General features: G+C 42.6%; 1 protein-coding gene across 5 annotated transcripts in view; it reads left to right on the top strand.

Moving 5' to 3' along the window:
* LOC125455412 (WD repeat-containing protein 7) overlaps positions 1-22,953 on the top strand; it is a 626,944-nt gene that overhangs the window by 21,276 nt on the left and 582,715 nt on the right. For 4 of the 5 annotated variants that reach the window (XM_048537354.2, XM_048537344.2, XM_048537334.2 and 1 more), the window contains exons 1-2: positions 16,869-16,973; positions 22,715-22,886. In XM_048537354.2, the coding sequence (XP_048393311.1) occupies positions 16,882-16,973; positions 22,715-22,886 (264 nt within the window). In that variant the 5' untranslated portion in view covers positions 16,869-16,881. Of the gene's footprint in view, positions 1-16,868; positions 16,974-22,714; positions 22,887-22,953 lie in introns of those variants that run through there. The other variant, XM_059649557.1, reaches the window with a different exon arrangement.

Genomic DNA, 22,953 nt, shown 5'->3' with positions numbered 1-22,953 from the left:
GTAGTAGCCCTAAATAAAGGTTAGAATTGGGTAATATAGTGTTATAGAATTAGGCAGTGTACAAGGAAGTTTCAGAGGTAAAGAGCAGCAGACTGTAGGGCCATGTTAGTGGAGGAAACTGATGTTCTGCAGCCTGTTCATGTCCTGAAAGACTAGCCAAGGGCTAATTTAATATTATAATCTTTCCATAGCTTTGAGTGAGTTATAGAGATACGATGATAGGGATGGCATTGTTCTGAGTAGGTTACAGTATTAACACATTTAGGGGTAGCCTTTGATACAGAAACGTGTCTAAACAGTGCTTGCAGCATGGGGCCAACAAGAATTGAAAGGTGTAAAGAAACAGCAATGGGTTGGAAGGGATGTTTAATTTATCTTATTATAAGTGTAAAATGTACTACAAAAACACAGTTTTATGAATGAATGGAATCGGAAACATAGAATGCTTGTGAGTGAGTTGGTAAAGAGAATCATAATATAGTGTCTCACAGATGAGATTATGGAGTACTTAGAAGTGAATGATAAAATTTGTATCAGAAATAATGGGAACTGCAGATGCTAGAGAATCCAAGATAAGTGTGAAGCTGCATGAACACAGCAGGCCAAGCAGCATCTCAGGAGCACAAAAGTTGACGTTTCGGGCCTAGACCCTTCAACATTTGTTATAATGATAAAATTTGGTTGACTTAGTGCAGTTTTGGCAAAGGGAGGCCATGCCTGACAAATCTGTTTGAATTCTTTGAGACAACAAACTAGTTCAGACAAAAGAAAGCCAGTGGTTGTGATCTGTTTGGATTTCCAGAAGGCCTTTGACAAGGTGCTGCACAGGAGTCTGCTAAATAAGATAAGAGCTGTTGGTGTTAGGGACATGGACCCAGTGTAGATAGTGGATTGACTGACTGGAAAAAGGCAGAGTTGAGATGAAGTGGTCTTTTTCAGGATGGCAGCCTGTGAATAGTGGAGTTCGGTAGGGGTTAGTGTTGAGATCACAGCTATTCATATTATACATTAATGATCTGGATACTAAGGGCATTATTGTTAAGCTTGCAGATGGTGCAGAGATGTGTGGAGGAACAGATAGTGTTGAGGAAGTGGGAGGAGAGTGGGCAAAGGAGTGGCACATAGAATGCAATGTGGGAAAGTATGAGATTATGCATTTTGGTACAAAGAATAAAGGCATAGACTATTTTCTGAACAGGAAAAGACTTTAGAAATCTGGGGTGTAAAGGGACTTGGGAGTCAGAGCTTAGGATTCTCTTGAGGTTAACATGTAGATTCAGTTGGCAGTTAGGAAGGCAATTGCAACATTAGCATTTATTTCAAGAGGGTTAGAATACAAGGGCAGTGATGAACTGCTGAGGCTGTATAAAGCTCTGATTATAGTGTATTTGGAATATTGTGAGGAGTTTTGGGCCCCATATGTAAGGAAGGAAGTACTGGCCTTGAGGGGACCCCTGGGAGATTTGCAAGAATGATCCCAAGGATGTCACATGAGGAGCAATTGAGGTCTTTGGGTCTGTACTCAATGGAGTTTGGAAGGATGGAGGAGCATCTCATTGAAACATACAATCACTTTTGATTCTGTTTCTCAGTGGTTTGTATATCGATTCCAATTTAACATGTTTGATGGAGTTCTGGTTGGAATGCCAGGCTTCCGGGAATTCACTGGCATGTCTCTGTTTGGCTTGTGCTATTATGGAGGTGTTGTCCCAGTCAAATTCATGTCCTTGTTTGTCCGTATGTATTGAGACCAGTGAGAATTGGTCATGTCTCCTGGTGGCTAGTTGGAGTTCATGTTCTCCTTATTGTCACTTTTCTTCAAGTTTGGCCAATGTAATATTTGTCACAGTCCCTGTGTGGTATTTTGTATATTGCATTAGTTTAATTGCTTGTGGGTTTAGAGTTCTTTTATGTTCATCAGTAGCTGTCACAGGGTGGTTGTTAGTTTGTGGGCTGCCTTGATAACTAAGGGTCTGAGTAGTCTTGTGGTCGTCTCTGATATGTCTGTGATATATCCCTGTATGGTAGGGTGCAGGTGTGTCTGGCCGTGTTCTGTCTTGTGGTGGTCTGTCGTGGAGATAATGGTGGATTATGCTTTTTGGGTATCCATTTCTTTTAAAAACTCCGTATCAATGTTTCTGTTCTGCTTTGAGTAGCTCTGCGTTGCTACAATGTGTTGTGGCTAGTTTGAGTAATGCCCTGATGCAGCTCCGTTTTTGGGTGTTGGGTGGTTGCCTGTAGTGTTACTGGATCAAAATTCTAGAATTCCCTTTCTAATGGTTTTGTGAGTCTACCTGTACTAGAATGGACTGTGGTTCAAACAGGCAGCTCACTAATGGTATTGTGAGTCTACCTGTACTAGAATGGACTGTGGTTCAAGCAGGCAGCTCACTACCACTTTGTCAAGGGCAGAGGGCACAGATTTGATGTAATTGTTGAAAGAAACAATGGTGTTCCACAGGGCTCTGTCCTTGGGCCTCTACTATTTGTAATTTTTATTAATGACTTGGATGAGGGGATTGAAGGATGGGTCAGCAAGTTTGCAGATGACACGAAGGTTGGAGGTGTCGTTGACCGTATAGAGGGCTGTTGTAGGCTGCAGCGGGACATTGACAGGATGCAGAGATGGGCTGAGAGGTGGCAGATGGAGTTCAACCTGGATAAATGTGAGGTGATGCATTTTGGAAGGTCGAATTTGAAAGCTGAGTACAGGATTAAGGATAGGATTCTTGGCAGTGTGGAGGAACAGAGGGATCTTGGTGTGCAGATACATAGATCCCTTAAAATGGCCACCCAAGTGGCAGGGTTGTTAAGAAAGCATATGGTGTTTTGGCTTTCATTAACAGGGGGATTGAGTTTAAGAGTCGTGAGATCTTGTTGCAGCTCTGTAAAACTTTTTGGTTAGACTGCACTTGGAATACTGTGTCCAGTTCTGGTCGCCGTATTATAGGAAAGATGTGGATGCTTTGGAGAGGGTTCAGAGGAGGTTTACCAGGATGCTGCCTGGACTGGAGGGCTTGTCTTATGAAGAGAGGTTGACTGAGCTCGGACTCTTTTCATTGGAGAAAAGGAGGAGGAGAGGGGACCTAATTGAGGTATACAAGATAAAGAGAGGCATAGATAGAGTTGATAGCCAGAGACTATTTCCCAGGGCACAAAAGGCTAACACGAGAGGTCATAGTTTTAAGTTGGTTGGAGGAAAGTATAGAGGGGATGTCGGAGGCGGGTTCTTTACACAGAGTTGAGAGAGCATGGAATGCGTTGCCAGCAGCAGTTGTGGAAGCAAGGTCGTTGTGGACATTTAAGAGACTGCTGGACATGCATATGGTCACAGAAATTTGAGGGTGCATACATGAGGATCATTGTTCTGTGCTGTACTGTTCTATGTTAGGAGATCTGGAGAGAGTGGACATGGTGAAGATGTTCCCACTAGTAGGAGCGGCCAGGACCTGAGAGCACAACCTCTGACTGAAGGGATGACCTTTTAGAACTGAGATGAGGAGGAATTTCTTCAGGCAGAAATGGTGAATCTGTGGAACTTGTTGCCATAGAAGGCTATGGAAGCCAAATCATTGAGCGTAGATAAGACACACATAGATTCTTGATTGTTAAAATGATCAAGGGTTACGGAAAGAAAGCAGGAGAATGGCAAAGGAGACTGAGGATAGTGAGATTTGTGTGGAGTGTGCTTGGGCATTTTCAGATCAAGAAAGAAGTGGTGTTGGGTCTCTTCAAGAGCATTAAGGTGGATAAGTCCCCAGGGCCCAATGGTATCTACCCCAGGTTACTGAGAGGGGTAAGAGAAGAGATTGCCGGGGCCTTGATCAAGATCTTTGTACCCTCGTTAGCCACTGGAGAGGTCCCGGAGAACTGGCAGTGCTCTTCTGTTCGAGAAGAGAAATGGGGATAATCGAGGAAACTATAGATGGCTGAGCCTTCCATCAGTGGTTTGGAAACTGTTGGAGAGAATTCTTAGAGACAGGATTTATGCACATTTGGAAAAGCACTGGCTAATTAGGGACTTTCAGCATGGCTTTGTGCAAGGCAGTTCATGTCTTGCTAATTTGACTGAATTATTCAAGGGGGTGACAAAGGTGATCAATGAAGGTAGAGCAGTAGATGTTGTCGAAATGAATTTTAATAAGGCTTTTGACAAGGTCCCTCATGATGTATGAGCTCCACGGTGACTTGGTGGCATGGATTCAGAGTTAGTTTGCCCACAGAAGGCAGAGGGTAGTAGTGGAAGGGTGTTGTTCTGGCTGGAGGTCTGTGGCTAGTGGTGTTCCGCAGGGATCCCTACTGGGACCTTTTGCTGTTTGTGATTGTATGTAAATAACTTGGATGATAATGTGCATGAGTGGGTTAGTACGTTTGCAGATGACACAAAGATTGGAGTTGTGGATAGTGTAGAAGGCTGTCAAAGAATACAGCTGGATATAGATCAATTGCAGATACGGGCAGAGAAATGGTGGATGAAGTTTAATTCGGTAAGTGTGAGATGCTGCACTTTGGGAGATCAAATGTTAAGGAAAAGTATGCAGTTAGTGGCAAAATCTTGAATAGCATTGGTGTATAGAGAGATATTGGGGTTCAAGTTCAACACTCCCTGAAAGTGGCCACTCTAGACAGGATGGTAAAAAAGACATCTGGATGATTGCTTTTATTGGTCAGAATAAAATACAAGAGCCAGGATGTTGTTTTGCATCTTTATAAGACTTTGGTTAGGCCACACTCAGAGTATTGCATTCACTTCTGGTTGCCACATTACAGGAAGGACGTGGCGACTTTGGAGAGGACATAAAAGAAGGTTTACTAGAACGCTGCCTGAATTGGAGGGTTTGAGCTATAAGGAGAAGCTAGAAAAAATTGAGTTTTTACTCTGGAGTGGTAGAGGCTGAGGAGAGACTTGATAGAAGCCTATAAAATTATGAGCTGTCTAGATACAGTTGACAGTCAGAAACTTTTTCCCAGAGTTGAAATGTATAAAACTAGGCATACACTTAGGGTGAGAGGGGGAAGTTCGAAGGAGATGTGAGCGGCAAGTTTTTTTACGCAGTGGCCAGAATCTGGAGTGTGCTGCCAGGGGTGGAAGTGGAGACAAATATGCGAGGGACAGTTAAGGGACTTTTAGATAAGCACAGCAATATGCAAGGAATGGAGAGATATAGACTAAGGACAGGCAGGAGAAATTACTTTAGTTTGGCACCCTGTTCGGCACAACATCATAGCTCAAAGGCCCTGATTCTGAGCTCTGTAGCTGTATGTTCTATGTAATGGGGTTGAGAAACATATCAAACAAGATCAAATGGTGAGTAGACTCACTGGGCCAAATGGTATAATTCTGCTCCTATATCTTCTGGTCTTGTGTTCTCAGCAGGCCAAATGGCTATTTCCCCTGTGATAACATTTCAGTTATCTCATAGAGTCATAGAATCCCTACAGAGAACTGCCGATGGTGGAGTCAGAGACTGCATTGTGTGGTGCTGGAGGAATACAGGGCAGGCAGCATCAGAGGAGCAGGAAAGTTGATGTTTTGGGTTGGGACCCTTCTTCGGAAATGGGGAGGGGGAAGGGAGTTGGGAAATGAATAAAGAGAGGAGGGGTGGGGCTGGGGCTGGGGAAGGTAGGTGGGATGGTGTTGGGTGATTGCAGGTAGGGAGTGGTGAGAATTGGTCAGTGTGAAGGGTGGGGCTGATAGGTGGGAGATATGGACAGATGGTGTCAGGTCAAGGAGGTGGGGTGGAGTGGGATGGTTGGTCGTGGGATGAGGTCTGGGACGGGGAGTTTTTAAAACTGGTGAATTCCATGTTTAGGTCATTGGGCTGTAGGCTCCGAAGGGGGAATATGAGGTGTTGCTCCTCAGGTTTGCGGATGGTGTCATTGTGACACTGGAGGAGGACCAGGATGGACATGTCACCTAGGGAGTGGGAGGGGGGGTTTAAAATGTTTGGCAATCAGAAGGTGTTGTTTGTCGCGCACAGAGTGCAGATATTGTATGAAACTGTCTCCGAGCCTCCGCTTGGTCTCTCCAATGTAGAGGAGGCCACACTGAGAGCAGCGGAGATGGTAGACCAAGTTGACTGATGTGTAGGTGAACCCCTGTCTGATATGAAAGAGTTGTTTTGGGCCTTGAATGGAGCTGTGGGTGTGGGGGTTGCAGATATAGGGTCAGGTGTAGTACTTGCTGCATTTGTAGGGAAAGGTGCTGGTGTGGAGTGGGTGAGGGAATCACGGACAGAGCGGTCCCTATGAAAGAGATGGGGAGGGAAATATCTCTTTCGTTCTGGGGTTGGATTGTAGGTGGCAGAAGTGGTGGAGAATGATATGCCGGATGCATAGGTTGGTGGGGTGATATGCGAGGACAAGACAGATTATGTCTTTTATTTTTGGGGGGCGGGGGCAGAAGTGTGGGAAATGCAAGAGATCTCGTTGAGGACATTTTTGCTTACTAGAGGTGGCAAGTTACGGACCTTGAAATAGGAAGACAAATGGGATATTCGGGAATGGAACAATCCATCTTGGGAGCAGATGCGGTGGAGGCAGAATTAGGGGATCCTGACAGACTAGAAGCAGGCCATTGTCAGTGTTTGAGAGATGATAGGAACTGCTGATGCTGGAGAATCTGAGATATCAGGGTTTACAGGTAGAAGAACACAGCAGGCCAAGTAGCATCAGAGGAGCAGGAAAGCAGATGTTTTGGATCCGGACCCTCCTTCAGAAATGGGGGAGAGAAAGGGGATTCTGAAATAAATAGAGAGAGAGAGAGAGAGAGGGAGGTGGACAGAAGATGGATGATGGAGAAAATAGGTGAAGAGGAGACAAAGAGGTCAAGGAGGTGGGGATGGAGCCAATAAAGGTGAGTGTAGGTGGGACTTTAGTTTGGGGGTGGTCAGTTCAGGGAAGACAGACAGGCCTAGGAGGTGGGGGTCAGTCTTGAGGTGGAAGGAGAAGATCGGTGGGAGAAAGGACAGATAGGTTAGGGAGGCGGGGACAAGCTTCCCCACCCTTTATCTGCCTTCTGGTGGGACCACTCTCTCCATGACTCCCTTGTCCGCTCTACACTCCGCACCATCCCATTCAGGAACAGCATTTCATTTCGCTTGGGAACCCTGCAGCACAATGGTATCAATGTGGACTTCACAAGCTTCAAAATCTCACTCCTCCAACTGCATCACAAAACCAGCCCAGCTCGTCCCCACCTCCCTAACCTGCCTGTGCTTTCTCCCACCAATTCAGTCCTCTCACCTCAAACCCCACCCCACCTCTGACCGACCAACCTCATCCCCGTTCTCAATGTTTATTGCGATAGTTCTTGGTGTGTAAAAATATTATGATTGGAGAATAAATTATGTTAGGCTTGTTATGTATTTCAGTTTTGGGTTGTAAGGATTCCTATCTGTTAGATATTGGATATTTTCATGCATAAACTGGAAAGTTTTGCTGTTTGATCTGTGCAGTTCTATTGTACTCCTGTTGATGGTGATACTGAGCTATCAATTCCAGTTCATGACAGCATCCTCTCTTGGAGATTGCTGATACTGCAGTTTTTAATTAGACCAGTGCAGTGACCAACACTGATAGCAGAATCACAAGGCCTTTGATCCCTCTGACCTAATCCAGGGAAAACCTTCACACGTCATAGTCACAACATCTAACTGGCACTGGAAACATTAAAGAAAACCCATAAGAACTGCAGATGCTGTCATCAGGAACAAAAACAGAAGTTGCTAGAAAAGCTCTGCAGATCTGGCAGCATCTGTGAAGAAAAAATAGGAGTTAACAATTTGGGTCCGATAATCCACCCTTAACAGTGGAGACCTCTGCTTCATCATTGAGTCACAAACAAATGAACTAACTCCATTGAGACGCGCTTCAAAATGTGGTTGTACTAACCAAAACTTCGCTGGTTTAGGCTAATAACGTCAGCATGGAGAGCTAATTCTTCACGTTTTGTGGCGCAACATGCTTACGCTTGCAAATGACAACCTTATGTTATTGAAAATATGTTTGATTATTGATTTTAAACCAGTAGTAGGAGAGGTGACACCTCAGTGGTATCAATGCTGGCCTGTTAATCCTGAGACCCAGGTAATGCGAGGACAAGGATTGTGAAATGAGTAGCTCCGGTAAGGCTGCCGTGGTCAGATGCATCGCACATAATAGGTGTATCTGAGGATGAGTTTGAGGACGAGTTTAAAGTAGGTTACTGATTATTCTTTCCATATGATCAATTTGGCAGTGTTATTCATAACCAGCTAGACCTGTCTGAGTCAATAGACAATAGGTGCAGGAGTAGGCCTTTTGAGCCAGCACCACCATTCATTATGATCATGACTGATCATCCACAATCAGTATCCTGTTCCTGCATTATCCCCATAACCCTTGATTCCACTATCTTTAAGAGCTCTATCCATCTCTTTCTTGAAAAGTCCTACATTCCACTCCTGTAGTTAGGTTGTTCATTGTTCTAGATAACAAAGTGTGAAGCTGGATGAACACAGCAGGCCAAGCAGCATCTCAGGAGCACAAAAGCTGACGTTTCGGGGCTAGACCCTTCATCAGAGAGGGGGATGGGGAGAGGGTTCTGGAATAATTAGGGAGAGAGGGGGAGGCGGACCGAAGGTGGAGAGGAGAGTATAGGTAGGGAGGGGATATGTCAATCCAGGGAAGACGGGCAGGTCAAGGAGGCGGGATGAGGTAGTGGGTAGGAAATGGAGGTGCGGATTGAGGTGGGAGGAAGGGATGGGTGAGAGGAAGAACAGGTTAGGGAAGCGGAGACAGGCTGGGCTGGTTTTGGGATGCAGTGGGGGGAGGGGACGAGCTGGGCTGGTTTTGTGATGCGGTGGGGGGAGGGGAGATTTTGAAGCTTGTGAAGTCAACATTGATACCATTGTGCTGCAGGATTCCCAGGCGGAATATGAGTTGCTGTTCCTGCAACCTTCGGGTGGCATCATTGTGGCGCTGCTAGAGGCCCATGATGGACATGTCGTCTGAGGAATGGGAGGAGGAGTTAAAATGGTTCGCGACTGGGAGGTGCAGTTGTTTATTGCGAACCGAGCGGAGGTGTTCTGCGAAGCGGTCCCCAAGCCTCCCAATGTAGATTTTCCCAATGTAGAGGAACCACACCGGGTACAATAGATACAGTATACCACATCTGCTTAATATGGAAAGTCATCTTGGGGCCTGGGATGGGGGTGAGGGAGGTGGTGTGGGGGCAAGCGTAGCACTTCCTGCGGTTGCAGGAGAAGATGCCGAGTGTGGTTGGGTTGGAGGGGAGTGTGGAGCGGACAAGGGAGTCACGGAGGGAGTGGTCTCTCCGGAAAGCAGACGTGCGGGGATGGAAAAATGTCTTGGGTGGTGGGGTCGGATTGTAGATGGCGGAAGTGTTGGAGGATGATGCGTTGTCTGCAGGTTGGTAGGGTGGTATGTGAGAACAAGGGGGATCCTCTTGGGTCGGTTGTGGCGGGGGTGGGGTGTGAGGGATGTGTTGCAGGAAAGGCGGGCGACGTGGTCCAGGGCGTTCTCGACCACTGCAGGGGGAAAGTTGCGGTCCTTGAAGAACTTGGACATCTGGGATGTGCGGGAGTGGAATGCCTCATCCTGGGAGCAGATGCGGCGGAGGTGGAGGAATTGGGAATAGGGGATGGAATTTTTGCAGGAGGGTGGGTGGGAGGAGGTGTATTCTCGGTCGCTGTGGGAGTCAGTGGGCTTGAAATGGACATCAGTTTCTTGTTGGTTACCTGAGATGGAGACTGAGAGGTCCAGGAAGCTGAGGGATGTGTTGGAGATGGCCCAGGTGAACTTGAGGTTGGGGTGGAAGGTGTTGGTGAAGTGGATGAACTGTTCGAGCTCCTCTGGGAAGCAAGAGGCGGCGCCGATACAGTCATCAATGTAACGGAGGAAGAGGTGGGGTTTGGGACCTGTGTAGGTGCGGAAGAGGGACTGTTCCACGTAACCTACAAAGAGGAGTTCACAAGCTTCAAAATCTCCCCTTCCCCTACGGCATCCCAAAACCAGCCCAGCCTGTCTCCGCTTCCTTAACCTGTTCTTCCTCTCACCCAGGGCGCAGAGGAGATTTACTAGGATGTTGCCTAGTATGGAGGGAAGGTCTTATGAGGAAAGGCTGAGGGACTTGAGGCTGCTTTCATTAGAGAGAAGGTGGTTGAGAGGTGACTTAATTGAAATACGAAAGTAAGATTAGGCCCAATCAAGGATAGTAGTGGTAAGTTGTGTGTGGAGTCAGATGAGATAGGGGAAGCGCTAAATGAATATTTTTCGACTGTACTCGTTCTAGAAAACGACAATGTTGTCGAGGAGAATACTGAGATACAGGCTACTCCACTAGGTGGGATTGAGGTTCACAAGGAAGAGGTATTAGAAATCCTTCAGAAGCTGAAGATAGGTAAGTCTCTTGGGCCGGATGGGATTTATCCTCGGATCCTCTGGGAAGCCAGGGAGGAGATTGCCGAGCCTTTGGCATTGATCTTTACCTCATCATTTTCTACAGGAATAGTGCCAGATGACTGGAGCATAGCAAATGTGGTTCCCCTGTTCAAGAAGCGGAGTAGGGACAACCCTGGTAATTACAGACCAGTGAGCCTTACCTCAGTTATTGGTTAAGTGTTGGAAAAGGTGAAAAGAGATAGGATTTATAATCATCTAGAAAAGAATAAATTGATTAGGGATAGTTAGCACGGTTTTGTGAAGGGAAGGTCGTGCCTCACAAACCTTAGAGTTCTTTGAGAATGTGACCAAACAGGTAGATGAGAGTAAACCGGTTGATGTGGTGTATATGGATTTCAGCAAGGCGTTTGATAAGGTTCCCCACAATAGGCTAGTGTACAAAATGCGGAGGAATGGAATTGTGGGAGATTTAGCAATTTGGATCAGAAATTGGCTTGCTGAAAGAAGACAGAGGGTGGTAGTTGATGGGAAATGTTCATTCTGGAGACCAGTTACGAGTGGTGTACCGCAAGGGCCAGTGTTGGGTCCACTACTGTTTGTCATTTTTATAAATGACCTGGATGAGGGCGTAGAAGGATGGGTTAGTAAATTTGCAGACAGCACTAAGGTCGGTTGAGTTGTGGATAGTGATGAAGGATGCTGTCGGTTGCAGAGAGACATAGATAAGCTGCAGAGCTGGGCTGAGAGGTGGCAAATGGAGTTTAATGCAGACAAGTGTGAGGTGATGCACTTTGGTAGGAGTAACCAGAAGGCAATGTACAGGGCTAATGGTAAGATTCTCAGCAGTGTCGATGAGCAGAGAGATCTCGATGTCCATGTACACAGATCCTTGAAAGTTTCCACCCAGGTTGACAGGGCTGTTAAGAGCGCATACAGTGTTTTAGCCTTTATTAATAGAGGGATCGAGTTCCAGAACCTAGAGGTTATAGTGAAGCTGTACAAAACTCTGGTGCGTCTGCACTTGGAGTATTGTCTACAGTTCTGGTCACCGCATTATAAGAAGGATGTGGAAGCTTTGGAAAGGGTGCAGAGGAGATTTACTAGGATGTTGCCTGGTATGGAGGGAAGTTCTTACGAGGAAAGGCTGAGGGACTTGAGGCTGTTTTCATTAGAGAGAAGAAGGTTGAGAGGTGACTTAATTGAGACATATAAAATAATCAGAGGGTTAGATAGGGTGGATAGGGAGAGCCTTTTTCCTAGGATGGTGACAGCGAGCACGAGGGGGCATAGCTTTAAATTGAGGGGTGAAAGATATAGGACAGATGTCAGAGGTAGTTTCTTTACTCAGAGTAGTAAGGGAATGGTATGCTTTGCCTGCAGCGGTAGTAGATTCGCCAACTTCAGGTACATTTAAGTCGTCATTGGACAAGCATATGGACATACATGGCATGATGTCGGTTAGATGGGCTTGAGATCGGTATGACAGGTCGGCACAACATCGAGGGCTGAATGGCCTGTACCGTGCTGTGTTGTTCTGTATGTTCTATCCCTTCCTCCCACCTCAAGCCGCACCTCCATTTCCTACCTACTACCTCATCCCGCCTCCACGACCTGTCCATCTTCCCTGGACTGAACTATCCCCTCCCCACCTCCCCACCTCTACTCTCCTCTCCACCTATCTTCTTTTCTCTCCATCTTCGGCCGCCTCCCCCTCTCTCCCTGTTTATTCCAGTTCCCTCTCCCCATCCCCCTCTCTGATGAAGGGCCTAGGCCCGAAACGTTAGCTTTTGTGCTCCTGAGATGCTGCTTGGCCTGCTGTGTTCATCCTGCTTCACACTTTTTTATCTTGGATTCTCCAGCATCTGCAGTTCCCATTATCATTGTTCATTGTTCTCTTGGCTTTGTTTCTGTGCAAATTAGCTGATGGTGTTGGGAATGGAGGCCTTTTTCAATTTCATCCTTTGCCCTTTGCATGATTTTATACAGCATGCACAGTGATTTTCTTTGACTGGTGAAATCCTTGTTTCTCTTGAAGCAAAAGAAAATGCTGCTGACATCGGAATTCAGGAGGTTAATTATTGTATGGGATTAATGCAGTGAGATTAAATGGGAATTAGCACTATTGATAGAAGATAATTTGCCAAACCAGGATAAACTATATCACCGATGAAGGAAAGCAAGGAGGAAGTGGTAAGAATGCTGATCATAATTTTCCAATATTCTTTAATTGCTGAGGATGAAAGGATTGCTAATCTTGTATCTTTGTTTAAAAAGGGAGTAAGGGGTAGACTAGATAACTATAGGCCTGCCACCCAAACCATGGTGGTAGAAAAGTTATTAGAAAAAAAATGCTAAAGCAAGAGATTAACCATTTAAGTAGGCACAAATTAATAGAAAACAGTATGAATTTGTTAAGGAACGTTGTGTCTGACTAACATATCTTGGTACCCAGGAGTGATGATGAGGGTAGCACAATTGAGGCTGGCTTATTGGATTTTAACATGGCGTACTGATCAGAAAAGTAACGCCTATGGGATTCAAGGGCAAGTGGCAAATTGGCTCTGGCAGGAAGCAAAATATATTTGTTCGAAGCTTATTTTTGGTGGGTTCCAGAGGGTTTACTCCTATCCTTCTGGAAAGGAAATCTGTTATCGTCATCTTGTCTGGCCTATGTGACTCCAGTCCCACAGCAATGTGATTCTCAACTGACCTCTGAAATGGCCTAAAAAGCCATCAGTTGTATCAATCTCTGCAAAGTCTGAACAAAGAAATGAAACTGGACGGACCACCTGGCATTCAGCAGGTGGACTGCAGTGGTTTGAAAAGGCAGCTCACCACCCCCTTCTCAATAACAACAGGGGGTGGGTAATAAATGCTGGCCAAGCAGTGATGCTTAATCCCATGAGTGAATAAAAAAAATTAATAGGAAAAGTTGGGGTAGATAAAGATAAACTATTCCCACTGGTTGGGGAGTCTAGAACTAGAGGACATCGTCTAAAAGTTACGGCTGGACTATGTAGAAGAGATGTTAGAATGCGCATTGATTCACCAAAGTTGGGAAGGGTTTGGAACACCCTTCCACAAATGGCAGATGATGCTCAGTTAGTTGTAATTTTAAATCTGAGAAAGACTTTTGTCAGGCAAAGGCATTGAGGCATACGGACTGAAGGCAGGTTTGGGGAGTTAAGCCACACATCCGCCGTTATCTCTTTCGTGGGACAGGCTTGGGGGAGTGAATGGCCTATTTCTGTTCCTATGAAAGTTGTTTTACATCATTAGTAGGCTTAGGATACTGAGGACTCGAGGGGTGTAGCTCTAAGTTCTTGTTCCTGCAGCAATGAAATTAAAACTATTTTGTATAATGCTAAACTTGCACTGTATACTCTAATACTTAGTATTCATTATTTATTATATTTCTAAAGCTCAACCAGAACAAATTGTGTACATATAGTTATTAATTGGTGTGCAATCAAAGCTGTTAAAGGCTAGTCAAACAGATACTTGATGTGCTTTGAAAAGACATAATAATGCAGAATGGGTGGAGGAAATATAATTTCAAATGTGCTGTCATGTAATATTCTAGCCAGAATAAGTGAGGGTTAAGTTGAATGTTCCATTAAGCTTGCCCTTGCCTCTAGGTATTTTATGAAAACACTGGGATAAAATAGATTTTCTTCTAAAAATATACAGCGGCTAACATTTCTTATTGCAAATCGATTAGTCTCGCTGTATTCACTTGCTATGACTATATTGAAGTTTGTTTCGGTAAGACATTAAATAATTTTTTAAAACTAAATTTATGAAGGAAGCAGTATTGTTTGTGTAACAAGGAATGCCCCAGGTTAGCTCCAAGCAATTTTTTTTCTCTCCAGACAGTAGTTGAAGATGGAGGAAAATGATTAAAATGAAATAATAAATAATACAGAAATAATCGGAGAAGTGGAGTTGACCACATCCCTCTTTTCTGTAGCTTTCTGCAGTCTTGGTTGATTTAAATATTATTCAGCTCCTCAATCTGAAATGTATAACCTCGTGTTTCTCCATGTTATATTCCATCTGCCAAGTTCTTGCATGATCACGTAACCTGGCCATATCTCTCGCCACTTGCCTTGCAACCTGTTGTTATATCATCCACAAACTTGGTTATCAAAGATACACTTACGTCATCCGGGTGATTAATATATATTGAAAATAATTGTGGCCCTAGCATTGATTGCTGTGGCAAACCACTAGTAACAGTTTGCTTTCCTAAAACTGTCCCCCTAATTCTGCCTTTCATTAGTTAGCCAATTCCCTATCCATGCTGATGTTCTACCTCCAACACCGTGGGCTCTTATCTTATTAAGTAGTCTAATGTGTGATACCATATCAAATACCTTCGGAAAATCCAAATATATTATGTACACTGCTTCTTCTCTATCTATCTTGCCTGCTACTACCTCAAAGAATTGTAGTAAATTTGTCAGGCATGATTTTCCCCCTTCATGAAACCATGCCGACTGCTTGACCATGTTATGTATATTATATATTTTCACGTTGTTTATTGTAGATTCAAACAATTTCCCAATGTCAGACATTAAGCTAACTGGCCTTCAGCTATGACTTTTTTTTTGTTGTCTAGTTATATTGGTAGTTGTTGAATCCTTTGCAACTTTTCTAGAAGTCTAAGGATTCCTGGAAGATTAATACCAGTGCATCCACTATCTCTCCAGTTACTTCCTTTAATATGCTCCAATGCATCCCGTTATGTCCAGGGGAGTTAGTGGTCATTAGCCTCAGTATTTTGATAGCACTTCCACTTGTGATAGTTCTTGTGTATACCTCCTGTGCTTTTCCCTCTTGAATGTCTAATGATATCTCCTGTGAAGACTGATATAAAGTAAGTATTTATTCAACTCCTCTGCCATTTCCTGGTTTCCCATTATTCTTGCCCCCTTAGGCTCTTTGGAGAGCATGTTCACTTTGGCTTCTCGCTTCGTTTTTTTTTATATTGAAAGAAGTTTTGCTGTTTCAAAATAATGTACAAGCCTACCCTCAAAGTTTATTTTCTCCCTTTCTTTGGTTGTATTTTGTTGGATGTTCAAACTTTTCCAATTCTCTGGCTTACTACTAATCTTTGCACACTGCATGTTATGTTCCTTTCAATCTGGTGCTATCCATAACTTCCCTGGTTAACCAGAGTTGGTTATTTCCCTTCCGAGAATCCTTTACCTCACTGGATTATGTCTTTATTGTAAGCCATAGACTATTTTCTTAAGCATCTGTCGATGATTCTAAACTGTTTTTGCTGCTACAATACTTTCTCAGTCTGCTCCTGCCAGCTCTGTCTTCACTCCTTTGTAATTACCCTTAATTAAATTAGCACATTTGTCTCTGACCCAAGTTCCTCTCCCTCAGACTGAATGCTAAATTGTACCATGTGATGGCTACTGTTTTCCGGGGTGGGCGGGGGGGGCGTCTTTTACTCTGACATCATTTATGAAGCCTGCCTCATCGCACATTATCAGTTCCAAAACAGCCTGATCCCTAGTTGAATCCACCACACATTGTTCTTGGAAACTGTCCCGAATTCTTCTTTTTCATAGATTTGTAGAGTCCTACAGTGTGGAAACAGGCCATTTGGCCCAACAAGTCCACACTGCCCTTCCAAAGAGCATCCCACCCAGACCCATTCCCCTAACCCTGTATTTCCCAGTCTAACCCACCTAACGTAAGCATCCCTGGACATTATGGGCAATCTGAATATCCCAATCTACATAAATGTTAAAGCCACCCTTGACTGTGTACTGCCTTTGTTCGATGTCTTTATTATGCCCTACTGTATAGCTACTGTGAGGGAACCTTTTTAAATGCTGTCAGTGTTGTCTTGTCATTTTTATTTCTTAGCTGCATCCCTATGGATTCTATGCCTTTGGACTGAAGATCATTTCTCACTATCATACTTATTTCAATCCATATGAAGTGTTAGCCCACCAACTTTTCCTTCTTGCCTGTCCTTTCAAAAAGTTATGTAAATGCTGAATATTCATTTTTTTAGCAGCATAGATACTATCTCTGCAGCTTAACAAGCTCACCTGCTGTTTCAGATCCTACTGTGCTAGCTATTAACTTCCTAAAGCATTGTTATCCCAATCTTTTGGTGTAAATTGCACTATCCCATTTTAATTCCCAAAACTACAGATGTTATTCCCAGTAACACATGAACCACGAACAAGATATTTGTAATGTTCCACAGTTGAATTTTGTATTGAGTGCCCTTCACAGAAATGATAAGGCAACTTTTGAAAGTGGTACAGTTAAACAGCATATTTCACATTCACAGAAGCGTAATGTCTCATTGAAGATATAAATATTGATTACCTGGTGCAGAGCTGTGCAGATAGATCAGCTCCTGAAATTGTTTAAATTGTTCAGTTAATTAATGTGAGGCTTGGATGTGTTCTTGTCACGCTGAAGCAGTGGATACATCGCTTTACCATGCATTCCTTTGCTTGTAAGAATTTAAGAAAAATATTTGTGAAATCCCGACGTTTTGCTTCTGTCAAAGGGAAATGGACAGTTCCAGAAAGGTAAATCAGTGTTTTTATTTATTTGTCACACCAATGTGAGAAATGTTATATACTGTACCATTAGCATTTTGTTCTTTGTTATATGGTGCAATTCACTGTCAAACTGATTAGGGGTGGCAGAATTCACATTTCAAGGGGCCAGTGGCCAGTGGAGTGGTATGTTACCTTTTGTTTTCTCATGTCTGTAGCAGGATGGTTGGGACACTTATTTAATCATTCATTCTGAAATAATACGACCTTCCGCTTTTTTTTATTAAAAAAACTACGTAGTCTTTTTATAGGCAACAAAAGTTCTATTGATCAAGAAAAACTTTAACCAGTCTAGAAGGTGACAAAACATGATTGTGAGATGCTGTTAATTGGATTTGATAAAGTACTACGCACAATACATAGTAGTAAGATTGAAATCCCTGCGATTAACTGGGCCGAAGCAACATGGATAAAAAAATTAGCTATTGTACAGAAGGCAGAGTACTGATTGCATGGTGGTTAAGCAGACTAGCGAGAAGTGGTGTCTGCCAGGTGCCAATATTCGAGCAATGACATTTTAATGAAATATGCATTGTGGGTATTCCTAGCAAAGCCACAATTTAATTGTCCAAGTATATATTTTGATATGGTGAGCTGGCCTTTGGTACAGTGGTATAATTTCAAAGTTTGTCAATGATACATAGTATGATTATAATAAAAAGTGACGAAGAATGTAGCCGACCATAGTGGCCATAGATAGACTGTTGACTTGAATACTTAGGGCAGATAACATTTAAATGCAGAGAATTGAGGTTTTGGAAGGGAAAAGGGCAGGAGACATCATAAATGATGCAATTTTAAGTGGAACTTTAATGGGGAGATCTGGGCCAAGTTAAAACAACAGGGTGGTGATGTCTGTGTGTTTTGAAATAAATAATGGAGTGCATAACAAAATGTGACTGCTGTAGGAGGATACTTGAAGTTATGCCATTAAAGCTGCTTTGTAGTTGCTCGTCTGTCTTCAGTATTTTTTATGTGTGCATGCTATCTCATCTGGTTCATGTACACAAAAACGTGAAGGTTTCAAGGCAAGTTGATTTTCTTGAAAGCACACTTAGACAGGGTCTTGGACTTTATTAATAAAAACATAGAAAGTTGCAGTAAATCTTAAATTATGCTAAGATATTGTATCCAGTTTTGATCACCGAACCTTTGGAAGGATTACAGGTGTCAAAGTTGTCTGGCAGAAGTTTGTGCATGTGACTGTCAGTTTGTGGAGTGGTGCTGTAGTATTTCTTGGAGGGAATATAAAAGTCAGCAGACTGTGGGCTATGTTTATGCAACCCTCTGATTGTTACAGCTGTCTTTTTGAGCCTACCCTTCTCTACCAGTGAATTATGCCAAAAATAAATGTCTCTTTTACTTTTTAAAATCTACCTGTTTGCTGAATATTTGAAGATCACTTGTGTTTCTGTGTCAAGTTTTGTTTGCTTTCTGGGATGTTTTCTATATTTACATATATATAAATGCAAACTGTTGCTATACAGTCATGTGTATTAGTAATCTCAGTACATCTGGACATAAATATGTGCATGTGAAAATATTTAGCGCACAATGGACTTCAATTTTAGTGTATTATAATGTATCTTTTTCATATTTGATAAATTAATGTGTATTCACATTTAATGTGAATGCTTTTATCTGATACTGATCTCCGATTTGTTATTTAACTGTGCTGACGTGAAATGTTCCATGCCTAAAGCTAGATCATGACTGAGAGTGTGCAGAGCTGATGTGAGTCATGGAAATTCACAGCATCACCTTGAGCATTGATGCTAAGAGCTGTAATTGACTGTTGTAGAGGCAGTGCCTGTTGAGGCTGGCACATTTTATTTGAACATTTGGGAAAAATAGTTATCAGTTTCAAGCTAATACCGTATTAAGAGCCCTAATAAAGTAAAAAGCGTTGTATTCCTTATGCAATTGTATTGAAGCTATAAGTAAGGTTTGATAATTAACTGGAACAATAGTTGTTGGGTTTCATTCTGCTTTGGCTGATGGCAAGCTTCTTACAAGGCAGAAAAGAGTGATCTTTTGGTGTAACCGACAACTCTACAATTGAACCACACTTAGAAATGCACTTGTTACAGAATTCAGTGTGCAGACAACACCTGGTTGATTTCTTTCCCAAAAGGAATCAAACATCTTGTGTATCAAAGATTATTTTTAAAATCAAAATGTTATGTACAATACGTATTGCTATGCAAGGTATTTAGGGAACGAAGTCTCTAAATATTCTTCTGATTCATACAAATAGTTATTTGAAATTGTTGTACCGAATAGATTTCGCATTTTAAGACTCAATAGTTCTTCATTAATTACGTTTTAATAAACCTATAGGAATATTTCAGTTCTGCAGCAGCTGTAACCACTTATGGTTGTTCTTGATCCATTATATTTATCCATTCTTGGAGAGAATTCATCAAAAAAGAGGCTAACTGTTCGGCACAGAAGGATTTGCATTTGTTAAACACTTATTGCGACTGTTGGACGTCTCAAAGCACTTTACTGCTAATAGATTACCTTTTGGAGTGTACTTGTTATGTAATGTAGGAAACACTATAGCTACTATGTGCTAAACAAGTTCTGACAGACTAGAATGTGATAATGATCAGATTTCTTTTTATGATGTTTATTGTAGGCTAAATATTGGCCAGGGCACAAGTGATAGCTTCCCTGCTCTCGTTTGAAGTGTGCCCTTTGGCTCTGTTAGATCCAACTTAGGTTCAACAGGTGCATGGAGCCTCTTTTTAGCACCTTACCTTAAAAATGGATTCTCGTGCAGCACAGAGCTACCTTCTGTGTTAGCTTTGATTTTGTGCTGCATCTCTGAAGTGTGATTTTAAAGTGGTCACTTTTCAAAGGCGAGAATGTACCAATTGTGCCATAGCTGGCACCATGTGTAGATCTGAAAGTCTTGAGCAATGATAATTGAAGCTATCGCACAAATATTCAGTGGCAAGGGGAAAAATAACGTTGGAAGTGGAGTAGGCCATTCGGCTCCTCAAGCCTGTTCCACCATTCAAAGAGATCATGACTGATTTGTGGCCTAATTTCTTATACCTGCCTTTGCCCTATATCCCTTAATACCTTTACTTAACAAAAATTTGTCTAGCTTGGATTTAAAATGAACAACTGATCTGGCATCCACTGCCATTAGTGAAAGAGAGTTCCAAACATTTTTCATTACGCGGTGTGAAGCTGAATGAACACAGCAGGCCAAGCAGCATCAGAGGACCAGGAAAGTTTCGGCCAAGACCCGAAATATCAAACGTTCCTGCTCCTGTGATGCTGCTTGGCTTGCTGTGTTCATCCAGCTTCACACCGCGTTATCTGATTTTCCAGCATCAGCAGTTCCTACTGTCTACAAACATCTGTCACTCCTTTTTGTAAAGAAATGTGTCCCAACGTCTCTGCTAAATGGTCTGGCCCTAATTTTTGGACTATTACCTTTTTCTAGAACTAACGGAAATAATTTTTCTTTTATCTACCCTGTCTTTTCTGTTCATATTTTGAAGTGATTGTCTGTGATTGTTTGAACAGAAAATAGTAGAATTATTCAGCAGATCAGGAAGATCCAGGGAGAAGGAAGCAGAATTAATGTTCAGGTCTATGACTGTGTTTGTCAAAATGAAAAAGATTGTGAAACGTGTTTGAGCAACTACTGACTCTCTTCTCAAAGTCATTTAGGAATAGGTAGTAACGGTTGGCAACAGAAACAGAAATTACTGGAGAAATTCAGTAGACCTGGCAGCATCTGTGGAGAGAAAATCTGGGGGTGATGGTCACTGGACTTGAAGCATCAAGTCTGCTTTCTCTCCATAGATGCGTCAGACCTGAGTTTCTACATCAATTTCTGTTTGTGTTTCAGATTTCCAGCATCTGCAGTTAATTGTTTAATTTTAGTAATTGTTGTGTTAATAATGACACTTGCATTCCATGAACGAATTATAAGAAATATTACGCAACGGGAGGGGTTGGGGGCAGAGGAGATCAACAGGGATGATGCGTGTTTGCTAAGAAGCAACTGAGTAAATGAATAATGGATGATGGGACAAGTAAGAAATCAGTGGTGGATTTGAGGAGTTATCCGTAATCACAGATGCTTTGCCAATTCTTTTTGTTCTAAAAACATGGCCATTGAACTTGATTTTTATTTTGTGAATGCAAATTCCTGAAGCCAAGTGATGGCCTCCTCATTTGCTGAATTTAAAATGATTAATCTTCCATTTATTATGCAGAAGGTATGCTGCTCAGTAATTCGTAACATTGTGTCACTCTGCCTGTGTATAGGGGTTGTTAACTAAGCCTCTAACAGTGAGGGCTGGCTATACAGAGTTTTGGTTGTCCTGAATTGTTTCTCAAGGACTACTCTCTCACCATGGTAGTTCACAGCTTGTCATAGGATAAATAGGCTTAGTCAAAAAAAAGGTCTTTGTGTGACATCCTGTGCTTCCCATTCCTTGATTTAGATTATGTGCTGGTAGCTCGTATTGAATGTGATCAAGCCTAGAAGGCCACAACATACCTAATCAAATGGTGTCTGGCTTCTATTACAGTTCACTGGAATTGTGTGGAGAATGCCATAGTCAGGAAGAAGCTCAGGTTCAGGTTTGCTGGCTGAATGGACATATTCGGCAAAGCGGCCGACCAACTTTATCTATTCTTAATGCAGATGAGATCTTAAGGGCAGATGAGGGTGATGGCAGGTGGGACGGGAGAGCATGTGTGGGTCGGTGTGTGAGGCACAGACATGCACACGCCCTTCTCCACCTCATACATAACATGGGTAATACAATGCATTGAACGCATTCTGACTTGGGTCAAAACTTGCAAATTAGTGGATCACTGGGGATTAAAAATCACCAGCTGTAACATTAGCAAGTGCTGATGTAAGGACATTCGAGTAAGAGAAATCACTTAATTTAGGGTTTGGACGCATGGGAGCAAATTTCAAGAGAAGGAAATGTGTGTTGCAAGAATATGGTAAGGACAAGTTCGGAGTCATATATTTTGTTTTTGGTAGGTGTACCACTGACACCAGATAACAACAAAAACTAGGTAGTGAAATTGAAACCATTCTTGATTTGTGGTTACCTCACGACTACTCATAACCAGAAAGGAACTGGAGAGAAACTGAACATCTCAAAAAGGTGTCCACAGAGAACAATAGAACTTTTAGTTATTCATGTTACGTTTGGAATAAATTTACGTTTTATATTGAATTGAAAAAGTACATGTTTCTTTCAAAGTACTTGGCGACAAGGACCTGCCATACGCATGTTTACAACCATCTACAAGTACTAAAATGGCAGATACTTGGAATAAACCACCACCTGCAAGTTCCTGTCCAAGCCATTCACTCCGAAATATATTGTTATTCATTCATTGTTCCTGGATCAAAGATCCAAAGGTTTCCCTCCACAACAGCATTATTGGTTTGTCAATACAAATGTATTGCAGGCAGGTCACCAACACCTTCTCAAGGGTACCTAGGGATAACCAACAAAGACTGGCCCAGCCAGCGACAGCCGTATCCTGTGAAAGGGTATGTTTTCTTTAAATTCTATGTCTGCATTTGCCAAATGCTGTTATGTTAACGAGTGAAGAAGCAGTTGAGGATGTTGTGATTAAGTTGAATAATTCTGCTGTTATATTTTGATTTTAGTGTTTTTACCTTCCTCTTACATTTTGTTTTTAATTTTAAACAGGCCAAAACCGATAATGGCTGCAAATAGCCTTGTGTTGCCCATAGTACTATGGGGGCCCAAAGCTCCCACACATTGCATTTCAACATTACTGGTTATGGATGATTTGGCAACCATTGTTACAGGATGTCATGATGGACAGATTTGTCTTTGGGATCTAACTTCAAAATTGGAGGTCGGTTCTTAATAGTGCAAAGTTTTGTTTCCTGTTTAGAATGTCATATTACAAAGATGATGTATTT

This window comes from Stegostoma tigrinum, chromosome 1 (assembly GCF_030684315.1).
Source record: "Stegostoma tigrinum isolate sSteTig4 chromosome 1, sSteTig4.hap1, whole genome shotgun sequence".
Taxonomy (NCBI): Eukaryota; Metazoa; Chordata; class Chondrichthyes; order Orectolobiformes; family Stegostomatidae; genus Stegostoma; species Stegostoma tigrinum.
The sequence above is the reverse complement of the archived record's forward strand: the minus strand, read 5'-3'. Positions and strand labels throughout refer to the sequence as shown.